The sequence below is a fragment of the Equus asinus genome, chromosome 9 (genome assembly GCF_041296235.1).
Source record: "Equus asinus isolate D_3611 breed Donkey chromosome 9, EquAss-T2T_v2, whole genome shotgun sequence".
NCBI classification, from domain to species: Eukaryota; Metazoa; Chordata; class Mammalia; order Perissodactyla; family Equidae; genus Equus; species Equus asinus.
Genome location: NC_091798.1, coordinates 92804263 through 92826378, shown reverse-complemented (window position 1 = coordinate 92826378; position 22116 = coordinate 92804263). Strand labels below are relative to the sequence as shown.

The 22116-nt window shown below is 38.8% G+C and overlaps 1 protein-coding gene across 5 annotated transcripts in view; it reads right to left on the bottom strand.

Moving 5' to 3' along the window:
• The window catches only part of GFM2 (GTP dependent ribosome recycling factor mitochondrial 2), a 55865-nt gene that overhangs the window by 7070 nt on the left and 26679 nt on the right, over window positions 1-22116 (bottom strand). For 4 of the 5 annotated variants that reach the window (XR_011506049.1, XR_011506050.1, XM_014830051.3 and 1 more), the window contains exons 11-19: window positions 19479-19559; window positions 17411-17559; window positions 15604-15744; window positions 15423-15522; window positions 13695-13884; window positions 10007-10083; window positions 7554-7692; window positions 2623-2802; window positions 862-977 (exon numbers count right to left, since the gene is read on the bottom strand). Coding sequence is in view for 2 of the 5 variants with exons in the window: in XM_014830051.3 (XP_014685537.2) it covers window positions 862-977; window positions 2623-2802; window positions 7554-7692; window positions 10007-10083; window positions 13695-13884; window positions 15423-15522; window positions 15604-15744; window positions 17411-17559; window positions 19479-19559 (1173 nt within the window). In the remaining 3 variants the exon portion in view is untranslated. Of the gene's footprint in view, window positions 1-861; window positions 978-2622; window positions 2803-5378; window positions 5470-7553; window positions 7693-10006; window positions 10084-13694; window positions 13885-15422; window positions 15523-15603; window positions 15745-17410; window positions 17560-19478; window positions 19560-22116 lie in introns of all 5 variants that reach the window. The other variant, XR_011506051.1, reaches the window with a different exon arrangement.

Sequence of the window (22116 nt, the reverse complement as noted above, 5' to 3'; positions counted from 1 at the left end):
CTAGTTGTGGCATGTGGGATGCCGCCTCAGCATGGCCTGATGAGCAGTGCCATGTCTGTGCCCAGGATCCAAACTGGTGAAACCTGGGTCACTGCAGCAGAGCACATGAACTTAACCACTCGGCCATGGGGCCGGCTCCCTAGAAAATGATTTTAAAAGTAAGTGTTTCAACACAAAATTAGTCACCTACCAAACTAGAGCATCTCCACACTGAGGAGAATGCATGGAATCAGCGTTCAGCACACTGAGGTCCTGGGGTTTAGTCCAGCTCTGGTAGGTTACTGGGGCAAGACACTTAAGGACATACCCCCAGGTAACCACACCAAGAATACCAAGTTGCTTGATGCTTTGAGAAGGGAAGATGCTTATCCTGTATCTGTTATTCAGCAGACTTATCTGATTGCGTTGATCCCTGATTAAAGTAATCTTATTTGAATAAACATGAACTCCAAAAGTGGAACCAATATTAGATCTTCAATGTCCTTTAGACTGTAGCCCATCTGGGGCTAAGCTGACTCCAGAAGTGTCCTCTACTCAAACCTATCAAGGTTGCCTCTAACGGCTGGGTGTCTGGGATGGGGAAAGCAGAGATGTCACTTAAGGAAAGTTGCCTATTTGCCAAAATCTGAGGATATTTCACAGCAATCTGTGTTAAACAGTAATGTCTTAGATCCTCTTTCAAATAAAACCCTGGTGATTAAGAAATCAAAGATTGTCTATGGTAAAAGCTCTTGTTAACTATAAGGCTCAGGAGGCAGAAACACAAGGTCAGGCACTGAAAGCACAGCTGTCTGTGGATCAGCGGCACACTCCTGTCAGGAGAGTCACCTTAAAGCAAAAACGATTAGGACGGTGCTATACCTTTTGTAGGCATCTTGAGACACAGGCAGAAATCATAGTTGTGGAGGTACCAGGATGGATCATCAGCGAATGTAAAGTAATCGCCACATCTTGAATTGGGGATCCAAGCAATGGTCCTAGGCAAAGGGAAAAAATTGCAATCTATTAGGACCCAATATGTAATGAGGAGTAAGTGAGAAATGTAAAGAGATAGAGAGAGGACTTCCGGTTTCTAGTTCCACATATAAGAAGCTTAGAAGTTGTCACTCTGTCCTAACAACCAGTAAAAAGCAGAACAGACTGAAAAATAAACAACTCTTCTTGGATCTGTTAAGAGAGGGGACGACAAAGGGCAAACCACTGCCCCTAAGACTGCAGAGACAGCCAGGCCAACACGGGGCCACAGCTCCCTGGAGCAGGGACTCGTGAACAGAAAGGGCCCGGGAACCAGTGCTGGGGTAAGAAAACCTGAACTTTCTGATGAACTGCTGGAGGCTCAGGGTGGACAAGTCTGAGAGTTACCAACTCCAGGGGCATGTAGTCATGGAGGAGGCCCTACAATTTTGTGAGATTTACCTTTAGGAGCTCAAGTAGGTTCTCACAGTAAACATGACAGAAAAATCCCCTTGTGCTTCAGGCCGGGGGAGGGGAAGTGAAACCACTCTGCAATACTCCAGAGCACTCGTTCTTCACAAGGCCTGCCTTCAGGGGGAACGAGTTAACCAGAGCCTAACTGACCTGGGGGGAGTGCCCAGCTCTAGCCCACTCTAGCCAGCCTGCCCCACCTAAGGGGGGAGAAGAACCCTGAGAAACACTTGCGCAGTTCCCAGTCCTGAGACGCAGGTTCCCTGAGACAGAGACCTAGTCCGAGGACTACAGAATGCTCCCCCATCACGACCACATTACTAAAGGCCCGTCTACAGCAGTTCCTCTGACCAGGCACATCATGTCTGGCTACCAAGAAAAAATTACACAGCATATTCAAAGTCAAAAAGCACATCTGAAGAGACAGAGCACACATCAGAAGCAGACATGACAGAGATGTTGGAATGATCAGACCGGGAATTTAAATCAAAGAAGATGAGTATGCTAAGGGCTCTAATGGATAAAGGAGACAGTGTGCAAGAACAGATGGGGAATGTAAGCAGAGAGACAGAAATCCTAAGAAAGAATAAAAAAGGAATGCTTGAGATCAAAACCACCATAACAGAAATGAATAATGCCTTTGATGGGCTTATAAGCAGACTGGACATGGCTGAGGGAAGAGTATCTGAGTCAGAGGATATCTCACTAGAAACCTCCAAGACTGAAAAGCAAAGTGAACGAAAGACTGGAAAAACAGAGCAGAACATCCAAGGACTGTGGGACAACATAAAAGGCACGACAGGGACGGCCAGGTGGCACAGCGGTTAAGCGCGCACGTTCCGCTTCTGCGGCCCGGGGTTCACCGGTTCAGATCCCGGGTGCAGACATGGCACCACTTGGTTAAAGCCTTGCTGTGGCAGGCGTCCCACATATAAAGTAGAGGAAGATGGGCACGGATGTTAGCTCAGGGCCAGTCTTCCTCAGCAAAAAGAGGAGGATTGGCAGCAGATGTTAGCTCAGGGCTAATCTTCCTCAAAAAAAAAAAAAAAAAAAAAAGGCGTGACAAATGCATAATGGGAAGAGAGAGGGAGAAAGCACTCCCAAAGTTAGAAAGAAAGACTGAAACAACCTGCTCTGTTAGGAGTGATTCGATGGTTCAGCGTGATACAAATGCCTACTCTTACTTGAGTACCTTACCTTGGAGGCACACACTGTGGATTCCATTTTCAATGGCCTCCTGGGAGGCCTTCAGAAGGTCTTCACTAACACTGTCAGCATACTCGATAACTGGCCTAACAGAGGCTGTTTCAATTGGCTTTGCTTCCAGTTCCACAGTCACAAGGTGCCGTTTGTCTCCTAAAGTTCTATCTAAGGTATCTGTAAACAAATTGAATATAGCACTTCAGAGATTTGTTCTGGAAAGGTGTCAAGGTGCCACAAATGACAAAATTACAATCAACAAGTTCAAGGTCTCATAGAAGATAAAGTGGGAGAAAATATTAACAATGGCACTAAATATAGTATAAACATATCAGAGTAAACAGTTCTACCAAGAAAGCATCTGCTTCTGTGTTTATCAACGTTAAAAAGCCACTCTGAATCATCACCTATTAATATTGCTACAGTGTTAAGATGCATCGAGGCAGATGATCACAGAAATTCTGATATGCAGATCACACTTTTAAACTTTTTGAAACATCTCTTATGTGATTGAAATTCTTTTAATGACAAAATTTTTATTTAAAGCAAAACAGAGTACAAAAGGTTATCTAATGAGAATTAAAAGGCTTTAACCCTGCCAACCCACAAACTGTTAAATTTCATGTATTCTTTAAGTAATATTTTATGCATTTCATGTTTATGATTCCTTTCCAAAAAAACTAGTGAAATGTCTTTTTCTAAGACTGAAAATAGTACATCTCATTTGCTAACAACCAGCAGCTGTCACCAATCTCCAATATTTTACTAAAACAAAACTATGCTGTATTTATGCAAGTGACCATGTAACACAGTGACTCATGCGCCAAATTCAGAACTAAGAATTACAGTATACAAAACCTCTTAATAATCCCTTTCTAAGCTAACTTTTATATTGTGACTTTATATTTAAAAATATACACATAAGCTAAAAATAAAACGAACATTCATGAAACTTAAAACAAGAAACAAAACATTCCAAGTAACCTAGAAGCCTTCTGAAACCACCACTATGATGTTACATTTAATCATTGCTATGATTCTCTTCAGAGTCACACCACATATGCATGTATCCCTAAACAATATAGTTGACTTCTGCTTTGTTCTGAATTGGGTATATTGTGTGTACTCTGCACCTTGCGTTTTTGCTTCACATTTGTGGAGCATTGGGGCATAGCGTGTTGATGTCGTTCACTCTTTTTCACTGCTATGTAGGATTCCACTGTATGAACACAGTACAATTCATCCCTTCTCTGTCCACAAATATTTGGGCTATTTTTGCTTACAGTTTTTTTATTACAATGCTATTATTAAGATTCTCACATCTGTCTCTTGCATACATATAAGAGTTTCTCTAGGGCATATGCCAAGGAGTGGAAATGCTGAGTAGTAAGGTCTGTGCGTGGTCAATTTCACAGGAAAGTTGCCAAATTGTTTTCATGCTGGTTACATAATTTACACTCCCATCAGAAGTTTTTTTTATAAGAGTTTCCATTGCTCAACATCTCAGCAGCTCTTGGCACTGTCAGATTTTGTTGGTGTAAAATGGTATCTCATATCTTAACCTGCATGATCCTAACCGTCACTGAGATGAAGAATCTTTTAACATGTTCACGGACCTTTTGGGCATCCTTCTTTGTGAAATATCTGTTCAATCTTTTTTGGTCACTTTTCTACTTGGTTGTTTGTCATGTTTTTACTGATCTTCAGAAGTTCTTTATATATTCTGGATACTAATCTTTTGTCAGTTTTACATGATGCAAATATCTTGTCTCAGACTTTGGTATGTCTTTATGCTTTCTTTACAGTGTGTTCTAATAAACAAATTCTTAATTTTAGTAACATCAAACTTAGCAATCTTTTAGTTCATGGCTTCAACTTTTGGTGTTATGTGTTCCCCTATCCCAGTTAGTAAGATAATTATCATATATTTTCTTCCAAAAATTTGAAGGTTTTTTTTGTTTGCATAGATCAGCATTTATTTTCCCTATACTTTTGAGCAACTTTTCTTTTATTTTTAGGTTTTCAATTGACGTGGAATTGACTTTTGTATATGGAATGGGGTAGGAATCTAAATCTATTTCCATATGGATAATTATTCCAGGCCCATTTACTTCAGTCAGTCCATCCCTTCCCACTGAGCTGCAATATCACTCTGATATGCCTCACATTTCCAAATATGTATGCATCTGTTTCTAAGCTTTCTGGTTTGTTCCACTGGTGTATTTGTCTATTCCTAGCTTGATCAGTATCATAATGACTACGGTTTTGTAATAGGTATTAATGTCTAATGCACATCTTTGGGTAGCACTGGTATCTTCATGATATTTAGTTTTCTTGTCTGTGAACAGCATGGTTTTCCATTTAACTTAGGTCTTTTCCTAACGTCTGCAAATTTTTATAATTTTTCTGAATGAATACAATGTCAACGTGCTCCTCATTAGTGAGGTGCGATCATTAGTGATTTGATCATACAGTCGAGGTGTGGTCTGACTGCTGCAGCATCTAGTTACTAGTTTTTTACCGTGCAACTAATAAGCAGTCTACGGGGAAACACCTTCATTCCATGCAAATATGCTGCTCCTCAACAATGTACCTGATATTAAGTATTCAGGATAGTTGCAAAATGACCGTTTTCCTACTCCACCCCACTGCATGACATCCAACAGTCAGCACCTGGCATTCCAGTGTAAGGAAGAACCAGCTCTTCTTCCCATTTGTTTATCTGTTATCAGTATGGACACACGAATACTTACTTTTTCTCAATGGTCTATAATTATTGTACTTCATTATTCTGGTGTTCACATTAATCCACATTTGGCTGATGAAGCCTCTTCAAGTTGGTTCCTGTGTGTCAATATGACATGCCCCCATCATTTTTTTGAGCATTTCCTTTCTTTCTCACATAACATGATGTTACATTGCCTGCTTATTTTTGATACTCTGTTCCTTACTAATGCTTTCTGTGCTCTCTTTGATTTCTTCAAAAGAATATACTTATTTTATATTCTGCATCTGATATGTCCAATATCAGAAGGCTTTGCTGTTCTAACTCTGACATTTGTTTCTATTGCCTTTTTGCTCATTGTGCCTTTTCTCATGGTTTTATGATTTAAAAACACTTTTTTCTCTTGTAAGTTCACATTATTTTTTTTTTCTTTTGAGGAAGATTAGCCCTGAGCTAACATCTGCCATCAATCCTCCTCTTCTTTTTTTGCTGAGGAAGACTGGCCCTGAGCTAACATCCATGCCCATCTTCCTCTACTTTATATGTGGGATGTCCACCACAGCATGGCTTGACGAGCGGTGCGTAGGTCTGCACCTGGGATCCAAACCTGCAAACCCCAGGCTGCTGAAGCAGAACGTGTGAACTTAACTGCAGCGCCACCGGGCCGGCCCCGAAGTTCACATTACTTTATCTGGGAGATTTTCTTTGAGGCCTGGGTTGAAGATACATTTATCTCAAGAGGCCCAACATTTGTCTTCTCCAGGTTCCCTGGAATACTACCAATCCATGAGCACTTTACACTAAATTCTTCTTGATTTGGAGTTTTTCAGGTCATATTGGCTCTATGAATTTAGGCTGAAAATCCTATCAGAAGCCTATGGTTAGAAATTCTCAGAAATTTTGCCCCTTGCCCCCACAGCCCGCCAAACAAATTTCCTTGTCCTCTTCCTTTATGGAGAAGACTTTCCTAGTTAATTATTTCCCTGAGGAAGTGGTCCTCAAGTACTATGTGAGAAGTGACTGCAGTTTCCTCCAGAATAGCCAGTGGCTTTGGTGTTGACTTATTTTCCAAGATTCCTGCTCCAGCTTCCTTTTTAACCTCTGGAAATTTCCATTGTGTTCTAACCAGCTCAAACATTTATTTACAAGATGTTTTTATATTTTCCCAGCATTTTTAGTTTTTCCATAAATGAAGTCCAGAAACAGAAATCCTCATGTCACTTGCTCCTGTATTCAGCTTGCTTAATTTTTCAAGTTTCAGTGAAAAGTAACCACTTGGCCTTTTTATAAACCACTCAGTTGCTTAAAAGCACCTGGTTATCCTAAATATCTTTTCTCTAGACTTTTCACAAACTTGTCCATGTCTTCTTCTTGGGGAGAACAGCAGCAATGGTCATTTTCTTTCACTTAAGGGAACCAAATTGAAACAATCATTGTAGAAAAATCATGAATTCTTACATTTTGGGCAGAAATATAAAAACTGAACTTTCTCAAGAAGATCATCAGCATAGGATTACCTATTTATTAAATAGTGGAAAGTATTTTCCACTCACTTTATAGAGAAAAATAACACATCACCTTCAAATTTTTACACTCATTCTGGTCATGAGGATTGGGAGCAGCCATCTACTTCAATGGCTTCTTCCATCCCATGACTACTGAAAAGCACATTTCCTTGATGAGTGGCTCATCCAGTAGATGTAATGAGTGGTAATGAAATAGGGCTGTGTTTAAAACAAAACAAAAAAATCCTAAGAAAGAAGAAAACACACACATAAAACCTGTCCCCATGGCGGCATGGTTTCACTCATATGTGGAATAAAAAACAAACACACAAAACAAAACCAAAACAAACTCATAGATACAAACAGATTGATGGTTACCAGAGAGGAAGGGGGTCGGGAGGTGGGTGAAATGGCTAAAGGGTATCAACTGTACAGTGACGGAAGAAACTAGACTTTGGGTGGTGAGCATGCTGTAGTTTATATAGATGTTGAATTATAATGTTGTATACCTGAAACTTATATAATGTTAGAAACCAATGTTGCCTCAATAAGAAAAAAAACCCCATCCCCCTGATGGAAGACATCAGGGACTGTGAACGCTGCTTTATGCAATTAAACTAAGAGATTCAGAAAACAGATCCTGGAGAGAGAGAAAGAAACGAAAATAGCAAATTCTTTCTTAATGTTTTATTCCTTACCTGTGGCACGAACTGAATTTAGGATGGTCTCTCGGTACGCCACCTGGAGAGGCCCTAGATAGGTTTCCAGTCCATATTCCCTCTTGATTCGGTCATGAATAATCTCAATATGTAACTCCCCCATTCCACATAGGACAGTCTGGTTAAAGGAGGAAGAAAATAAAGATCAAGGCAAAAATGATGTTTATCACAAAGTACTATCTAAATCAATACATATTATTTTTCATTAATTACAAACTGAGTTTCTTTTATAATTTTTTTGGGCTCCCACATCAAAACACTGTTTTTAACTTTTCTGGAATAATAAATCAATTAGAAGAAATTACTAGACCATTCTCTCCTTATTCCATGATAGTTGAATTATCACCTGGGCAAGTGACATCTAGCTAGGAGTACACTTCCCAACCACATAGCTAAGTTCTGGCCGATGGAACATGAGTACAATTGATGTTGGCAACTTCTGGGTTGTGCCTTTAAGGAAAGAGTAAAGCCCTTCTCTTAATGACGATGTACGCAACTGTCTCGAAAGATGTGGATGAGTGCAACATCTTGTGAATGGGGGAATAACTTCTCTGCCAAACATTCCCAAGCACATGGCTATTTCCCCACCATCCTGGGCACTTTTCAGCTTTGTGGGCAGCCAAAACTTCCATACTAGCTTGGACCTTTAAGTGACAGAGAAATTGACTTTTATCTTATTTGAACTAATGTTATTTTGGGCTCATGTTAGAACAGCCAAATATGTATCAAAACCAATCAAGACATGCATATTTTTTTCTTTTAGGAACAACGGTTATTCCTGAAGAAGATCTTTGTGTACAAGAAAGAGTATAGTGCAGGGAACCATATTTGCTCCATCTTATTCATATGCCATCTGTGTAGTGAAGTATTAATCTCACCCAAAGAGAGATCTGGCCCTTGCCCTCAGCTACTGCGAAGTTACTTCTAGGCCAGGATGGTGCCTGGCAGAAGTGTCTTGGCTTGTCTGGGGGCTCTGTCCACCACAGAGCCTAACAAGGTGATTTATGATGCTCTGGAATAGCCGTATCAGTCCCAGACAGGAGGGTAAAGGTATCAGCACAAATCTACAGGAGGTGCTGGAGAATAAAGGTCAACCAGAGAGGCAATATGTGACAGAGCCCCAGTACAAACACTGGACACCAAAGGCTCAGATGAGCCTCCCTGGTTTACAATATCTTTGTCAGGGGGTTATCGTGTCCCAGAGGATGAAGAAAGTCTCACATTTATAATCTCCCAGACTTTGCCCTTTGTGTCTTTTCCTTTGGCTGGTTCTAATATGTATCCTTTCACTGAAAACTGCAATTAAAAGGAACAATAACAACAAAGAATTATTTGGTGTATAATTGGTATACTTCAATATAAAGCTAAAGAAGTAAATTATTAGGAAAAAAGCAAGTTATAGAATAGTACAAATAGGATGACTTGTCATATATCTGTATATAAATATTTTGAAAACAATATACTGTGCTTTATAACATAGCACAGCAGAAGGGATGTCTGGAAGTGTGAAAGGCTAGTCAAGCTTTCACAGCAGTTACTCGTATAGAATGGGATAGAGAGACAGAAAGGGAGACTTTAATTCCTTACTTTGTACACTTGTGTGCTATTTGCTATTTTTTTTACAATATGTACTGGCATTTTTAAATACAAGTTTTTTAAACTAAAAAGCTTCTGCTTTAATTGCTCTTGTTGTAGCCTTCAGGATCCATTAAACTAAATTACTATTTCATTTAGCTGGCATTTGGGAAAAAAGTACTCCATATTTTTCAGATTAATTAAATCAGTTTATCCTTTTTAAAGACAAATGTATAATCTTTTTAAGGAACTTTTTCTGAAATCTTATATAAACCTTACCCTGCCTTCTTAAAAAGAATGTGCAAAATGAATATCTGTTCTTCTGCTGTGCTATAATGTATGGCACACTTCTGTACCTACTTTAGAACTCTATTTCCTCCCACATTGTTAGATTATAATCTATCACTCCTCACACCCATCTTATGTGTGTTACTCTCATTAAAAGCACCTTTGCATTCTCCCTTTAGTATGCTGCTTTATAAGCCTTAGCATAAGAGGCTCAAGGCTTTGTCTTGGGTTTAACCTTATTTCAAAATTTCACAAAAGGCTGTCTTCTGAAAGGCCAAAACGTTGGTGAGTAGTTGAAGGTATGATTATATAGAGGAATTAAGGAGAATTTGTCTACTTAGCTTGACAGTCAATATAATAATCAGAAATTTGTATTATGACAGAGCCAAAAAAGGAAAGCTTTTTCTTTCAGGGGCATGATCAATCAATGTTTTAGACATATGCACTTAAACACTCACACACACACTCTCTCTCTCTCTCTCTCTCTCTCTCTCTCACACACACACACACACACACACACAAAATGCTATTATTGAAAGAGTTCTGGTATTAAGTAATAATATGCCTACTTGTCCAGTGTCAGGATCTAGCCTCACTTTCAAACTGGGATCTTCACGATGAAGGCATTTCAATGCATGATCCAAATCTAGGGGATAAACAATAACTGTTATCTTTACATTTCATTTTTTAGATAATGTACCACATGTTCCACTGGGGAAAATAGATGAACAAGTGAGCAAATTTTAAGAAAGAAAATTTCAAACAGCCAGAAATGTTTTATAGAGAATAAAATGAGGCGATAAGATAGTGATGGAAGGCTACTTGAAATTGGGTGATCTGCAAAGGCCTCTCCAGGATGATTTAGGTAAAGACACAACAAACAATGACCTTGTAGACAAAATCCTGAAGAAAAAAAATTCCAGACAGAGGACATGGCTATGGAGAATGGTTTGCTATTGGAAAAACCACCAGAAGGTCAGTGTAGCTGCATTTTGGTGGGCAAAAGGAAGAGCAGTATCAGACGAGGAGGGAGACGTGTGGCAGGGATGACATCACGTAAGGTCTCATAGGCCACCGTGAAGTCTGATTTGCACTGGGAAGCCACTGAAGGGTTTTAACTGGGACAGTAACATCATCTGATTATGTTTTGCAAGGATCAATCTAGGAGCTGACAAAAAAGCAAAATGCCTTCAGAAACAGGCAATAATGAGAAACTGGCAAAAGGAAGCTTAATTACATCATGAATAGAGATGCTAATGTGATTACTCTATGATGAATTATCACACACAAAGAGGAAATAAGAATACATTATTTGCATTAAATATGCCATCTAAAGGGATGCTTTAATACAATCAATCAACTGATAAGGATACTCTCTTTCTTTATAAAAGATGTTAGAAGTTCCACAGACATACACTGTAGCTGAAGAAAAGAGGTGAGCAAGGGATTAGTGAACTAACCTTTCAGGCATACATTTAAAGTGTTCTTAGGTATATAAACCAGGACTTCTAGACCTACACTGTCCAAAGGATAGCCACTAGCCATCTGTAGTAGGTACTACTAGTCCAAATTGACATGTGCTACAAGTGTAAAAGACATACGAGGTTTCAAAGACTTAACATGAAAAAAAGGTAAAATAGCTCAATAATTTTCTATATTGATTACACGTTGAAATGATAACTTTTGATATACCGGGTTAAGGAAAATATATTAAAATTAACTTTTCCAGTTTAACTTTTTTTTAATGTGGCTGTAAGAAAATTTTAAATTACATATGTGGATCATGTTATACTTCTATTGAACAGTGCTGTCCTAGACTCCTGATATCCCAAAGTTGGGTCCAACGACCAGCAACACTGGCATCACTTGGAGCCTGTCAGAAATGCAGAATCTCAGGTTCCAGACGGAATTAGAGTCTGCATTTAACAAGAACCCCAAGAGATATATATGCGTATTCAAGGCTAAGAGACATTATTTTAGGCATTATTTTATTTTTAAGTACCTATAGATACTCAAAGAAAGTAACGATGCTTATGACACTTTGTGGCTTTTGGAATAAAAAGATAGTAATTTTACTGAAAAATAAACTCATTCGAAAATATTTATAAAGACTCTATCATTCAGGAGTTTACTGGGGTGAAAACACTTAACAGCATTATAATGCAGGGTGTGAAGTGCTTTAACAGATCTCTAGGGTAAACACAATGGACACACGGCAAAGAGAATATGTAGATGCGCTTGAAAGAAGTCTGGGCAAGGGAGGCTCTGGATGTCCCCTCCCCTCTGGGGCCTATGACCGCTAAGCTAATGCCCATGAATGAGACTTTCTTTGGACACTAAACTTTTTCTCCTAAAATAGTTAAAGGCTTGAGGTCTTAGATTTAAAAGTGGATAGTGCAATTTAACTGCAATCCTACAATCTGAATGTAGGTGTCCACACTATGTTCGAAATGACTATATATGAAATGACTTTCAAATATATTTAAAAGAACTCATTTCTTTTGTTGGGCAGCCTCTGCTCTTAAGTGCCTGGCCCCCCTTGATATAACTAGCTTGGGTAACCTTGATGTAACCGGGCAGCCAGATTCATGGTAGCTGATCCTTCTCCCTTTGAGTCAAGACCACACCTAGCTGGCCTCAAGGCATTTTAAGGTAACAAGAAAATCGCTGCTCTACATTAATTTAAATACTGTTCTTTTACCAACTGGACAAGAAAAGACTCCAGCTTCCCTCAGTACTTGGTGGCTGTCTTCCACCTGTACTCAGAGCTCTCTCATGTGAACTCCAGGCAGAGAGGTGAGGAAGTGGAACCCCTACTTGGCTAGGAATTTTCCTTTCTTTCCCACCAGGCACTCAAGAGACACGAGGAGGCAATAAAGGTTGCTTTTGTTTTTCCATAATCTGTGAGTCCAATTTTTTTTCAAGAGGAAAAAAAATGGCTTCTAACGTTACCACTGGAATTAGAAGCGTTGTCCTTAAACAGTCTAACGGGAATTCAGTGATGGCCTCAAAAAGAGGTGATGACTGAGCTGAGACTCAAAGAAAGAGCAAACATTTTCCAGGCAGACAAGTTCAGTGGTGCATCATAATCCAAGAGAGAAGAAATGAAAAGAAACAGCAATGCCAAAAGAACACGGCATCTTCAGGAAATCAGAACTACTCTACCACAGCAGCAGAAGTGTGAGTAGTTACTCTCTTGTTATTTTTGCTTGGAAGAAAGAAGAGGATTCAGAACGAAGGAGGAAGTTTCTAGAAATGAGGCCGGGTAAGAAGGCTGATGTCAGAGACTGCTAGGAGCCTTCCACTCTGTGCTGCTCCCTGGCTACAAGACTGCATTTACCAGACTCCCTTGCAACTGGTGGCCACATGTCTAAGTGACAGCCAATAACACAGAAGAAATCTTAAAAGGGAAAGGGGCACATCTTCTTTCTCTCCCTTACTCCTTTCTGCTGTCAGGTACTCCAGTGTGATGCCCACGACTCCAGCAGTCATCACAAGATGACTAAGGACAGGAGCGACACACTCAGAGAGGCAGCAGGGAAAGACTGGAGGCTGGGTGCCTGATGACATGGAGCCACCTGCTAACCCCCAGGCTACCAACTCAAGGCATATTTTACAAGAGAAATAAACTTTTGTCACTAGAGCAGCTGTTATTTGGGGGTTTTCTGCTATATGTAACCAAATCTAATTGGAAATGATAAAACTGGAATCATGAGCTTTACATGCCATACTAAGGAGTTTGGGTTTGTGCTAAAAGTAATGAGAAGCCACTGAAGAATTCTGAGCAAGTATGCTAAAGAACGAAGTATGTAACACTCAAATATGTCAAACTTCATTAACCAGAGTATATAGATATCTTCATAAGTTCTAAAGGTAGAGCTAGCAACCAAGGAAAAGCAGCGTTTTTATAAATGGTGATGAGAAACAGAATCAGTTATGAATTGGCCACTGTCAAATCTAATATACTGCAAGGACAGTTCTGAGGTCAATTACTTAGAATCTCATAGCACCATACAATCTCCAGTAAGGAAGAATATGATATGAGAAAAGTGGCCAAGATATAAGCAAAAAAAAAAAATGAAAGGAGTTTGTAAAAATCAAAACATCTTAAAGAAAAAACTAGACCAATCACAAGACATACTTAGCAATAAATTCTGATAAAACTGAACTCAATCACAAAAGCAATCTTTTGAGGGTATAACGTAACTATTTTATCTTTATCAGAGCACTAATTAATTGATAAAAGACTCTTTGTACCTGGCTGCTTAGCCATTGAAGGGGGTTCTATGGTACAGAAGAACACAGGTTCTGGAATCTCCACCCCAGCCAATAAAAGTCTCTCTGCTTCACTGTTTCGTCTGTGCTTCTTTTCTCCCTCCCTTTCAGCTCGACGAGCTGCAGCCAATGCACTGGACTTGGATGAGACAATGGTGTCTCCTGTGGCAGTCTGCAAGCAAACAAGATGCCTGGGAACAAAACAGGCTGTTGGCAAGCACTCAGCTTCCACCAAGAACATGAAACAAGAAAGATTTTAATGTGGCACTTTCTTTTCAATAGAACTTAAAGGAAAGCTTCATAAAGCTCATTATAACTTTGCATAAAGCTAATTTAACTTGTATGAGAATTCTATCCAAAATACTGCTGTAATAAATTCTAACAATAAACTATACACACACACACACACACAATACACATCCTAATTCATTTGGCAAAACAAATGTACCTTCCTCAATTTTTAATCACGTCAAGGCAGGTCAGGTAGAAGTCCATTATAGTGTTTGACCACCAGTAAAATTCATTACTATTTTACAGAAAATCCTCTATTAACTAAAATATGCAATTAACCAGAATACCCTTGACCATGCAAAATTATAGCTTCCGTGTAGACTCGTTACTTTTTAAAACTATAATTTCATTTTTAAACTTTTATATTATGAAGTTCTGTGCCAGTTTCCTTCTCTGTAAAGATATTCCTAATGAAGTAATACTCCAAATGTATTTGTGTAACTCCTTCAAATACACACATGGAGCTCCTGCCTTTGGGTAGACAGAGACGACACTTCGATGCTAGAGGTCCAATATCCAGACCATGGGACTGTTCTACTAAAGGATCTTGAATCTTGCAATTAACCATAAAGAGCTTAAAATGTGAAAAGTAACAATGTTTATCCTAAATGCCAAATACACCAAAGTTTAATGAGAAACGGCCTTTGACTTAATCCACATTTAAGTGAAATGTCCTTAGTTTTAACCCAACAAAAACATACACAGCATCGGGGCTGGCCCCGTGGCCGAGTGGTTAAGTTCACGCGCTCCGCTGCAGGCGGCCCAGTGTTTCGTTGGTTCGAATCCTGGGCGCAGACATGGCACTGCTCATCAAACCACGCTGAGGCAGCGTCCCACATGCCACAACTAGAAGGACCCACAACAAAAAATATACAACTATGTACTGGGGGGCTTTGGGGAGAAAAAGGAAAAAAAAAAAAAAACATACACAGCATCAAGTATTTTCATTCATTCATCCTACAAAAGTCACGGAGTGCCTGCTACTGACCTAGGAACTAAGGATAGAGAACAAAAGAAACAAAAATCCTTTCCCTAACAGAGCCTTCATTGGCAAAATATTTTCAGTCATTACCTGATTGGTTATAAGGTTAAACTGTCTGCAATAACCAAGACAGGAAAAAAACCCAATGGGAATAACACAATATTTTATATAAACTTAAAACATACGTATCAATAGTGTATTATTTTACTTAGATTTGAACTTCATATGAATACTATCCATACTGTTTGTAGTCTTCTGTATTAACTTTTCTTTCTGTTAAGTGTATGAGATTCAATCATGCTGATAAAAACGCTATGATATTCATTATTTTACTATTGATGATTATGTGGATTGTTCATGGGTTTCTGCTATTACATAATACCTACTTTTAATTAAATATTTAAGCTGTTTCTTGGAGAAATTACCTAGTCACTTACATGTTTAAGCCCAACAGTCAAAGCAATGTTACCAGCAGTCAGTGAAGGGATTTCTATATGCTGGTCAGCAAATGGCAAAAGCAGACGACTTATTCTCTCCCTGTAAAACCATGATTTATGTTAGTAAAAGTATTTTCTAAAATGAACACAGTTTTAGAAAATAACCTAAGTTTCTACTTACGTGCAGTTTCCATTAATATTATGGACAGCCAACTGGGGTTTCAGCATGCCTGAGTAAATGCGCATAAAAACCAGTGGTCCTCGCTGCTTGTCATGGAGAACTTTAAATGCCAGTGCACATAAGTCGCCCTCATACCACTGCCTATAAAATTAAGGAAACATTCCAGAAAAGCCTTTAAAATACACTTCCCATATATCTATCCAGATCAGATCAGGATCATTGCTCAAACTTAACCCTGAAGTCCTCCAAAGATCCTTCCTATCTTCTGGCTCCCAGGGCCAAGTGAACAGCGTTAGGACTATGTATCTCTCTTCCTGCACTGGACTAGACCATTTAATAGAGATCTTACCAGTAATTCCTTAAAACTAAAAATAATGGATTCTCTTCCAAATATTACCTCTATTTGCAAGTAATTCCATTGCCAAGTGTTCCCTCCCCCAAAATTACACCTAGGAACACCACATCACTCCTCAAAACACTGGTACAGGGTAAACAAATAGGTACTTTCCAATTATTGCTTTTACTCTCTCCTCCCACTTTCTCTCCAGCTGCATAACCATACAAATCCACACTATAAACTTGAACTTGTTTACACAGTCAACATTCTTAGAGAATGACGTCCTTAAATTGGTGTTCATTGATAGGCTTCGGAAAGTCTGAATCTCTCTGAAATTGCCAAATTTTGTGCACAGGTACAAATTTCTGAGGAAAAGCTCTAATTTTCATTAGTTTCAAAGGAGTCTATGACTCCAAGTAGGTTAGACACTTCTATTACAGAACTTGTCCAATCTTATCCCTATTCCCTCCAATTTTTACCTTTATTTGACAAACACTCACATAGAGAGCTTACCATATACTAGGCATTGTCCTACGTGCTTTACAAATGTTAACTCCTTTGGTTCTTGTAACAATCCTATGAGACAGGTCCTAGTCTCTGCATTTTGCAGGGGAGAGCGTAAGCAACTTGGAAGAGCTGAGGTGTGAATCCAGGCAGCACACAGCCCGGGCTTATGAGCACTTCACCACAGCGCATCTCCAGTGGAGACGTGGACAGTGATCAGCGTCCTGGCTAACAGGACTGAAGCCCACTTCTGCCTGCTGTTTTAGACAGTGCTCACTCAGATTTTACAAGATGTATTGCTAAGTACAAAGCTGTTAGTGACAACAGGAGTACAACAACAATATTTCTTTACAGCCAAAAAATACTTTGAGCATATGGAAAATCTTGATATCTAGAATAAATGTAATTCTGTCTACAGAATATTTATCAAACAGCCCCAGTACACTCCTTATTTTTTCAACTAAGACAGCAGGGTCAACACTTGTACTTTTACACAGCAAAAAAGCCACACATTCGTTGTTTTTTTTTTTTAAGATTTTTTTTCTTTTTCTCCCCAAAGCCCCTCGGTACATAGTTGTGCATTTTCAGTTGTGGGTCCTTCTAGTTGTGGCACGTGAGACGCCACCTCTGCATGGCTTGATGAACGGTGCCATGTCTGTACCCAGGATCCGAACCGGCAAAACTCCGAGCCGCCAAAGTGGAGCGCGTGAACTTAACCACTCAGGCCCGGGGTCGGCCCCAAGCCACGCATTCTTAACTCTATCTGTAAACACAGCAGGTTAAATGATGACAAATGTCCCTTTAGAGTAAAAGTTACTATGGCTCTATATTATATTATTTATAATGATATCCTTCACCAATGTTATTCAAAAATGGTGATTCAACTACTCTTAGTGAAACAAGACCTTATTTGCCTGTCTGCTTTCTTAAGGCTGTAAGATTTAATCTCTGTGCTGGCATACTTACAGGAATTCATAGTCGCGCTCTTCAGGGGAAGGCAAGTACATGGTAATAGCATCTAGCAGGGGCTGGACCCCTTTGTTTCTGAGGGCACTTCCACAAAGCACCGGCACTGCTGTCTGAGCCAGTGTTACTCTGTGTATTGCAGTCTGGAGCTACAAAGCAGACGCATAAATTTAAGTATTTTTTGTGCAGTATACTGGTCTTGGTCAAAATCTCAGAATGAGAATGCTTCCTTCACCAACCAGGTAAAACAGCACTCCTCAGCACACTTCCATTATTCTTTTTTTCCCCCCTTCTTCTTCTCCCCAAAGCCCCCCAGTACATAGTTGTATATTCCAGTTGTGAGTGCCTCTGGCTTGCTATGTGGGACACCACCTCAGCATGGCCTGATGAGTGGTGCCATGTCCATGCCCAAAATCCGAACCAGCAGAACGCTGGACCACCTAAGCAGAGCGGGCGAACTCAACCACTCAGCCACGGGGCTGGCCCTCCATCATTCTTTACGGTCTTATTCTTCTTTCTTTTTCTTTATAACATTAATCATTACCTGGCATATTAGACACATATTTATTAGTTTACTGTCTGTCTCCCCATCCACTAGAATGTAAAATCCATATGAGCTATGAGCTTCAGAGTAAGTCCCATGAAAACACTGCTGAATCTCCAGAGCCTAAAAAAGTGCTTAACACAAGTAGGTGCTTAAAAATCTTTCTTGAATAAATGAATTAATATACTTGTGATTTAACCTTGATAGTTTAATAGAGGAACTGGTCATAAATTAAAAATATAAATATGAATTACAGTTTCTTCAAATGAATTAGATCCTCATTACATAAAATCCAAAGGAAAACGAGAGATCAATGTAGAAAAAATTTTTAAAAGACCTCAAAAACCAAGAAAAGCTTGAGTGTGCTTACTCTTGATAAGAGAAATGGTCAGTCAACTCCACTTCAGATTGCAAGCACTTTGAAAATAGAAATCATGTTATGTGACTATAGGGCACAATAAACATTACAATTAAGTACTCAAATACTAATCAATAAAAAATTTCAAAAATTATGGCATTTCATTCAAAAGAAAAAATCTTTTTTTTCCCACCTCTAAGTTCCAATGGCTCAAGACTAATCTACGGTTCTTGTGTTTTTCTTTAATACTTTTTGTGAAAAATAACTAAGTGAATTTGCTGGACTCCATTATACATATTACTATTTAAAAACTCTTTACTTTGTAACTCATTTCGTAAAGGAAAACAAAGAGTAAATTTGTCAAATTCATGAGGAAGACCCCTGGCAGAAAAAAACAGAAAGGCCTTGAAGAAATCTGTCAAAATTCAATTACTATCAGTATTTCACTTGCCTATTCTCTGGTTTAATGTATCCCAAAAGAAAAAAAAACAGAACTGTAATGAGTTTCCACTAAAAATTAAAACAGATTAAAAAAAAATGTTCTGAGAAAAACAATCATTGTAGTAGTCTGAAAAACCAGTAAATTTTAAATACAAAATTTCTACCTGTGAGTTCCCTAAAAATACTTAAGAGAAATGATGACAATGAAGAGAAAAAGCTGCAGGGCCAGGCCCATGGCCGAGCAGTTGGGTTTGCGTGCTCCGCTTCGGTGGCCCAGGTTTTCGCCAGTTCGGATCCTGGGCACGGACCTAGCACTGCTCAAGCCATGCTGAGGCAGCATCCCACAAGGCACAATGAGACATCTACAACTAGAATATACAATGATGTACTGGGGACTTTGGGATGAAGAAGAAGAAGAAGAAAAAAAAAGATTGGCAACAGTTGTTAGCTCAGGTGCCAATCTTTAAAGAAAAGAAAAAGGAGAGAAAAGCCTGCAGAGAATGAAGAATTAACTTATCTTAACTCAATATAATTAAACAAGATTCAATTTCTAATTTTATAAAGTATATCTGAGAATAGTAAATCTCTGCCATTATTTAACTGCCTGTATTAGCAGTAACTTTATCTTAATGTTCCCCTAATTTTTAAGCAAGCATTTTCTAATAATATGCAAACCACACTCAATTAGTAAAACTTGGTAAAAGTAAACGAGTAATAAAATTTACCTTTTCAGGTGGTAGCAAATCAAAATTTTCACTAAATTCTCCTAAAACCAAGTCAGCAAATTCATCATCCAAGTCTGCAACCTGTAAAGAAAGGCTTTAGCTATAACTGGCATTTATTGTCACAGCTATTAAGTCTAAATACCATAAATACACATTATCCAAATGTTCCAAAACACCTACGTGATCTCCCTTACCCAGGCCAAGGAACTCTTCACATCTTCTAGAGACAGAGTTTTTCTTTGAAAGGAAAGGAGGTTGAAAATTGAAGATACGCTACTATGAGTTTCCTAAATTCATGGGAAGCCAGAGCTAGATAAAGCATCTCAATAAAGTGTTATTTACTCAGAGTGCTCAAAAGAAATACAAGAAAATGCACAATATATAGCCAACGATAATATATACAGTGAACTGCTGTTTTTAGATAAATCTGGGTGTCTTAGTTCATAAAAAAGTTTCATCTGACCCCATCCCCCCGAAAACAGGAACAAGACAAGGATGCCCTCTATCACCACTCTTATTTAACATAGTACTGGAGGTCCTGGCCAGAGCAATCAGGCAAGACAAAGGAATAAAAGGAATCCAAATAGGGAAGGAAGAAGTGAAACTCTCGCTGTTTGCAGACGACATGATCTTATATATAGAAAACCCCAAAGAATCCATTGGAAAACTGTTAGAAGTAATCAACAACTACAGCAAAGTTGCAGGGTATAAAATCAATTTGCATAAATCAGTAGCATTTCTATACTCCAGTAATGAACCAACAGAAAAAGAACTCAAGAATACAATACTATTCACAATCGCAACAAAAAGAATAAAATACCTTGGGGTAAATTTAACTAAGGAAGTAAAGGACCTATATAATGAAAATTACAAGGCCTTTCTGAGAGAATTGGATGATGACATAAGGAGATGGAAAGACATTCCATGTACATGGATTGGAAGAATAAACATAGTTAAAATGTCCATTCTACCTAAAGCAAGCTACAGATTCAACGCCATCCCAATCAGAATCCCAATGACATTCTTTACAGAATTAGAACAAAGAATCCTAAAATTCATATGGGGCAACAAAAGACCCCGAATTTCTAAAGCAGTCCTGAGAAAAAAGAACAAAATGGGAGGCATCACAATCCCTGACTTCAAAACATACTGCAAAGCTACAGTAATCAAAACAGCATAGTACTGGTACAAAAACAGGTGCACAGATCAATGGAACAGAATTGAAAGCCCAGAAATAAAACCACACATCTATGGACAGCTTATCTTTGACAAAGGAGCTGAGGGCATACAATGGAGAAAAGAAAGTCTTTTCAACAAATGGTGCTGGGAAAACTGGAAAGCCACATGTAAAAGAATGAAAATTGACCATTCTTTTTCACCATTCACCAAAATAAACTCAAAATGGATTAAAGACCTAAAGGTGAGACCTGAAACCATAAGGCTTCTGGAAGAAAACGTAGGCAGTACACTCTTTGACATCAGTATTAAAAGGATCTTTTCGGACACCATGCCTTCTCAGAGAAGGGAAACAATAGAAAGAATAAACAAATGGGACTTCATCAGATTAAAGAGCTTCTTCAAGGCAAATGAAAACAGGATTGAAACAAAAAAACAACCCACTAACTGGGAAAAAATATTTGCAAGTCATATATCTGACAAAGGCTTAATATCCTTAATATATAAAGAACTCTCACAACTCAATCACAAAACATCAAACAACCCAATCAAAAAATGGGCTGGACACATGAACAGACATTTCTCCAAAGAAGATATACTGATGGCCAATAGGCACATGAAAAGATGCTCATCATCGCTGATCATCAGGGAAATGCAAATCAAAACTACACTAAGATATCACCTTACACCCGTTAGAATGACAAAAATATCTAAAACTAATAGCAACAAATGTTGGAGAGGTTGCAGAGAAAAAGGAACCCTCATACACTGCTGGTGGGAAGGCAAACTGGTGCAGCCACTATGGAAAACAGTATGGAGATTCCTCAAAAAACTAAAAATAGAACTACCATACAATCCAGCCATCCCACTACTGGGTATTTATCCAAAGAGCCTGAAGTCAGCAATCCCAAAAGTCCTGTGCACCCCAATGTTTATTGCAGCACTGTTTACAATAGCCAAGACATGGAAGCAACCTAAGTGCCCATCAACAGACGAATGGATAAAGAAGATGTGGTACATATATACAATGGAATACTACTCAGCTGCAAAACAGAACAAAATCATTCCATTTGCAATAACATGGATGGACCTTGAGAGAATTATGTTAAGTGAAACAAGCAAGCAAGAGAAAGATAATCCGTGTATGACTCCGCTCATATGAGGAATTTAAAACTATGGACCAAGAACAGTTTAGTGGCTACCAGGGGAAAGGTGGGGTGGGGGGTGGGCACAAAGGGTGAAGTGGTGCACCTACAACATGACTGACAAACATTAATGTACAACTGAAATTTCACAAGATTGTAACCTATCAATAACTCAATAAAAAAAAAAAGAAAAAAAAAGTTTCATCTGGTGTTTCTCAAATATTCTGAATGTTCACCAGGTCTCCTAAGACAGTCAAACCAAAAGAACTAATCTTATTTGTAATCCTGCACTGATGGAATAAATTTAATTTGGGGGT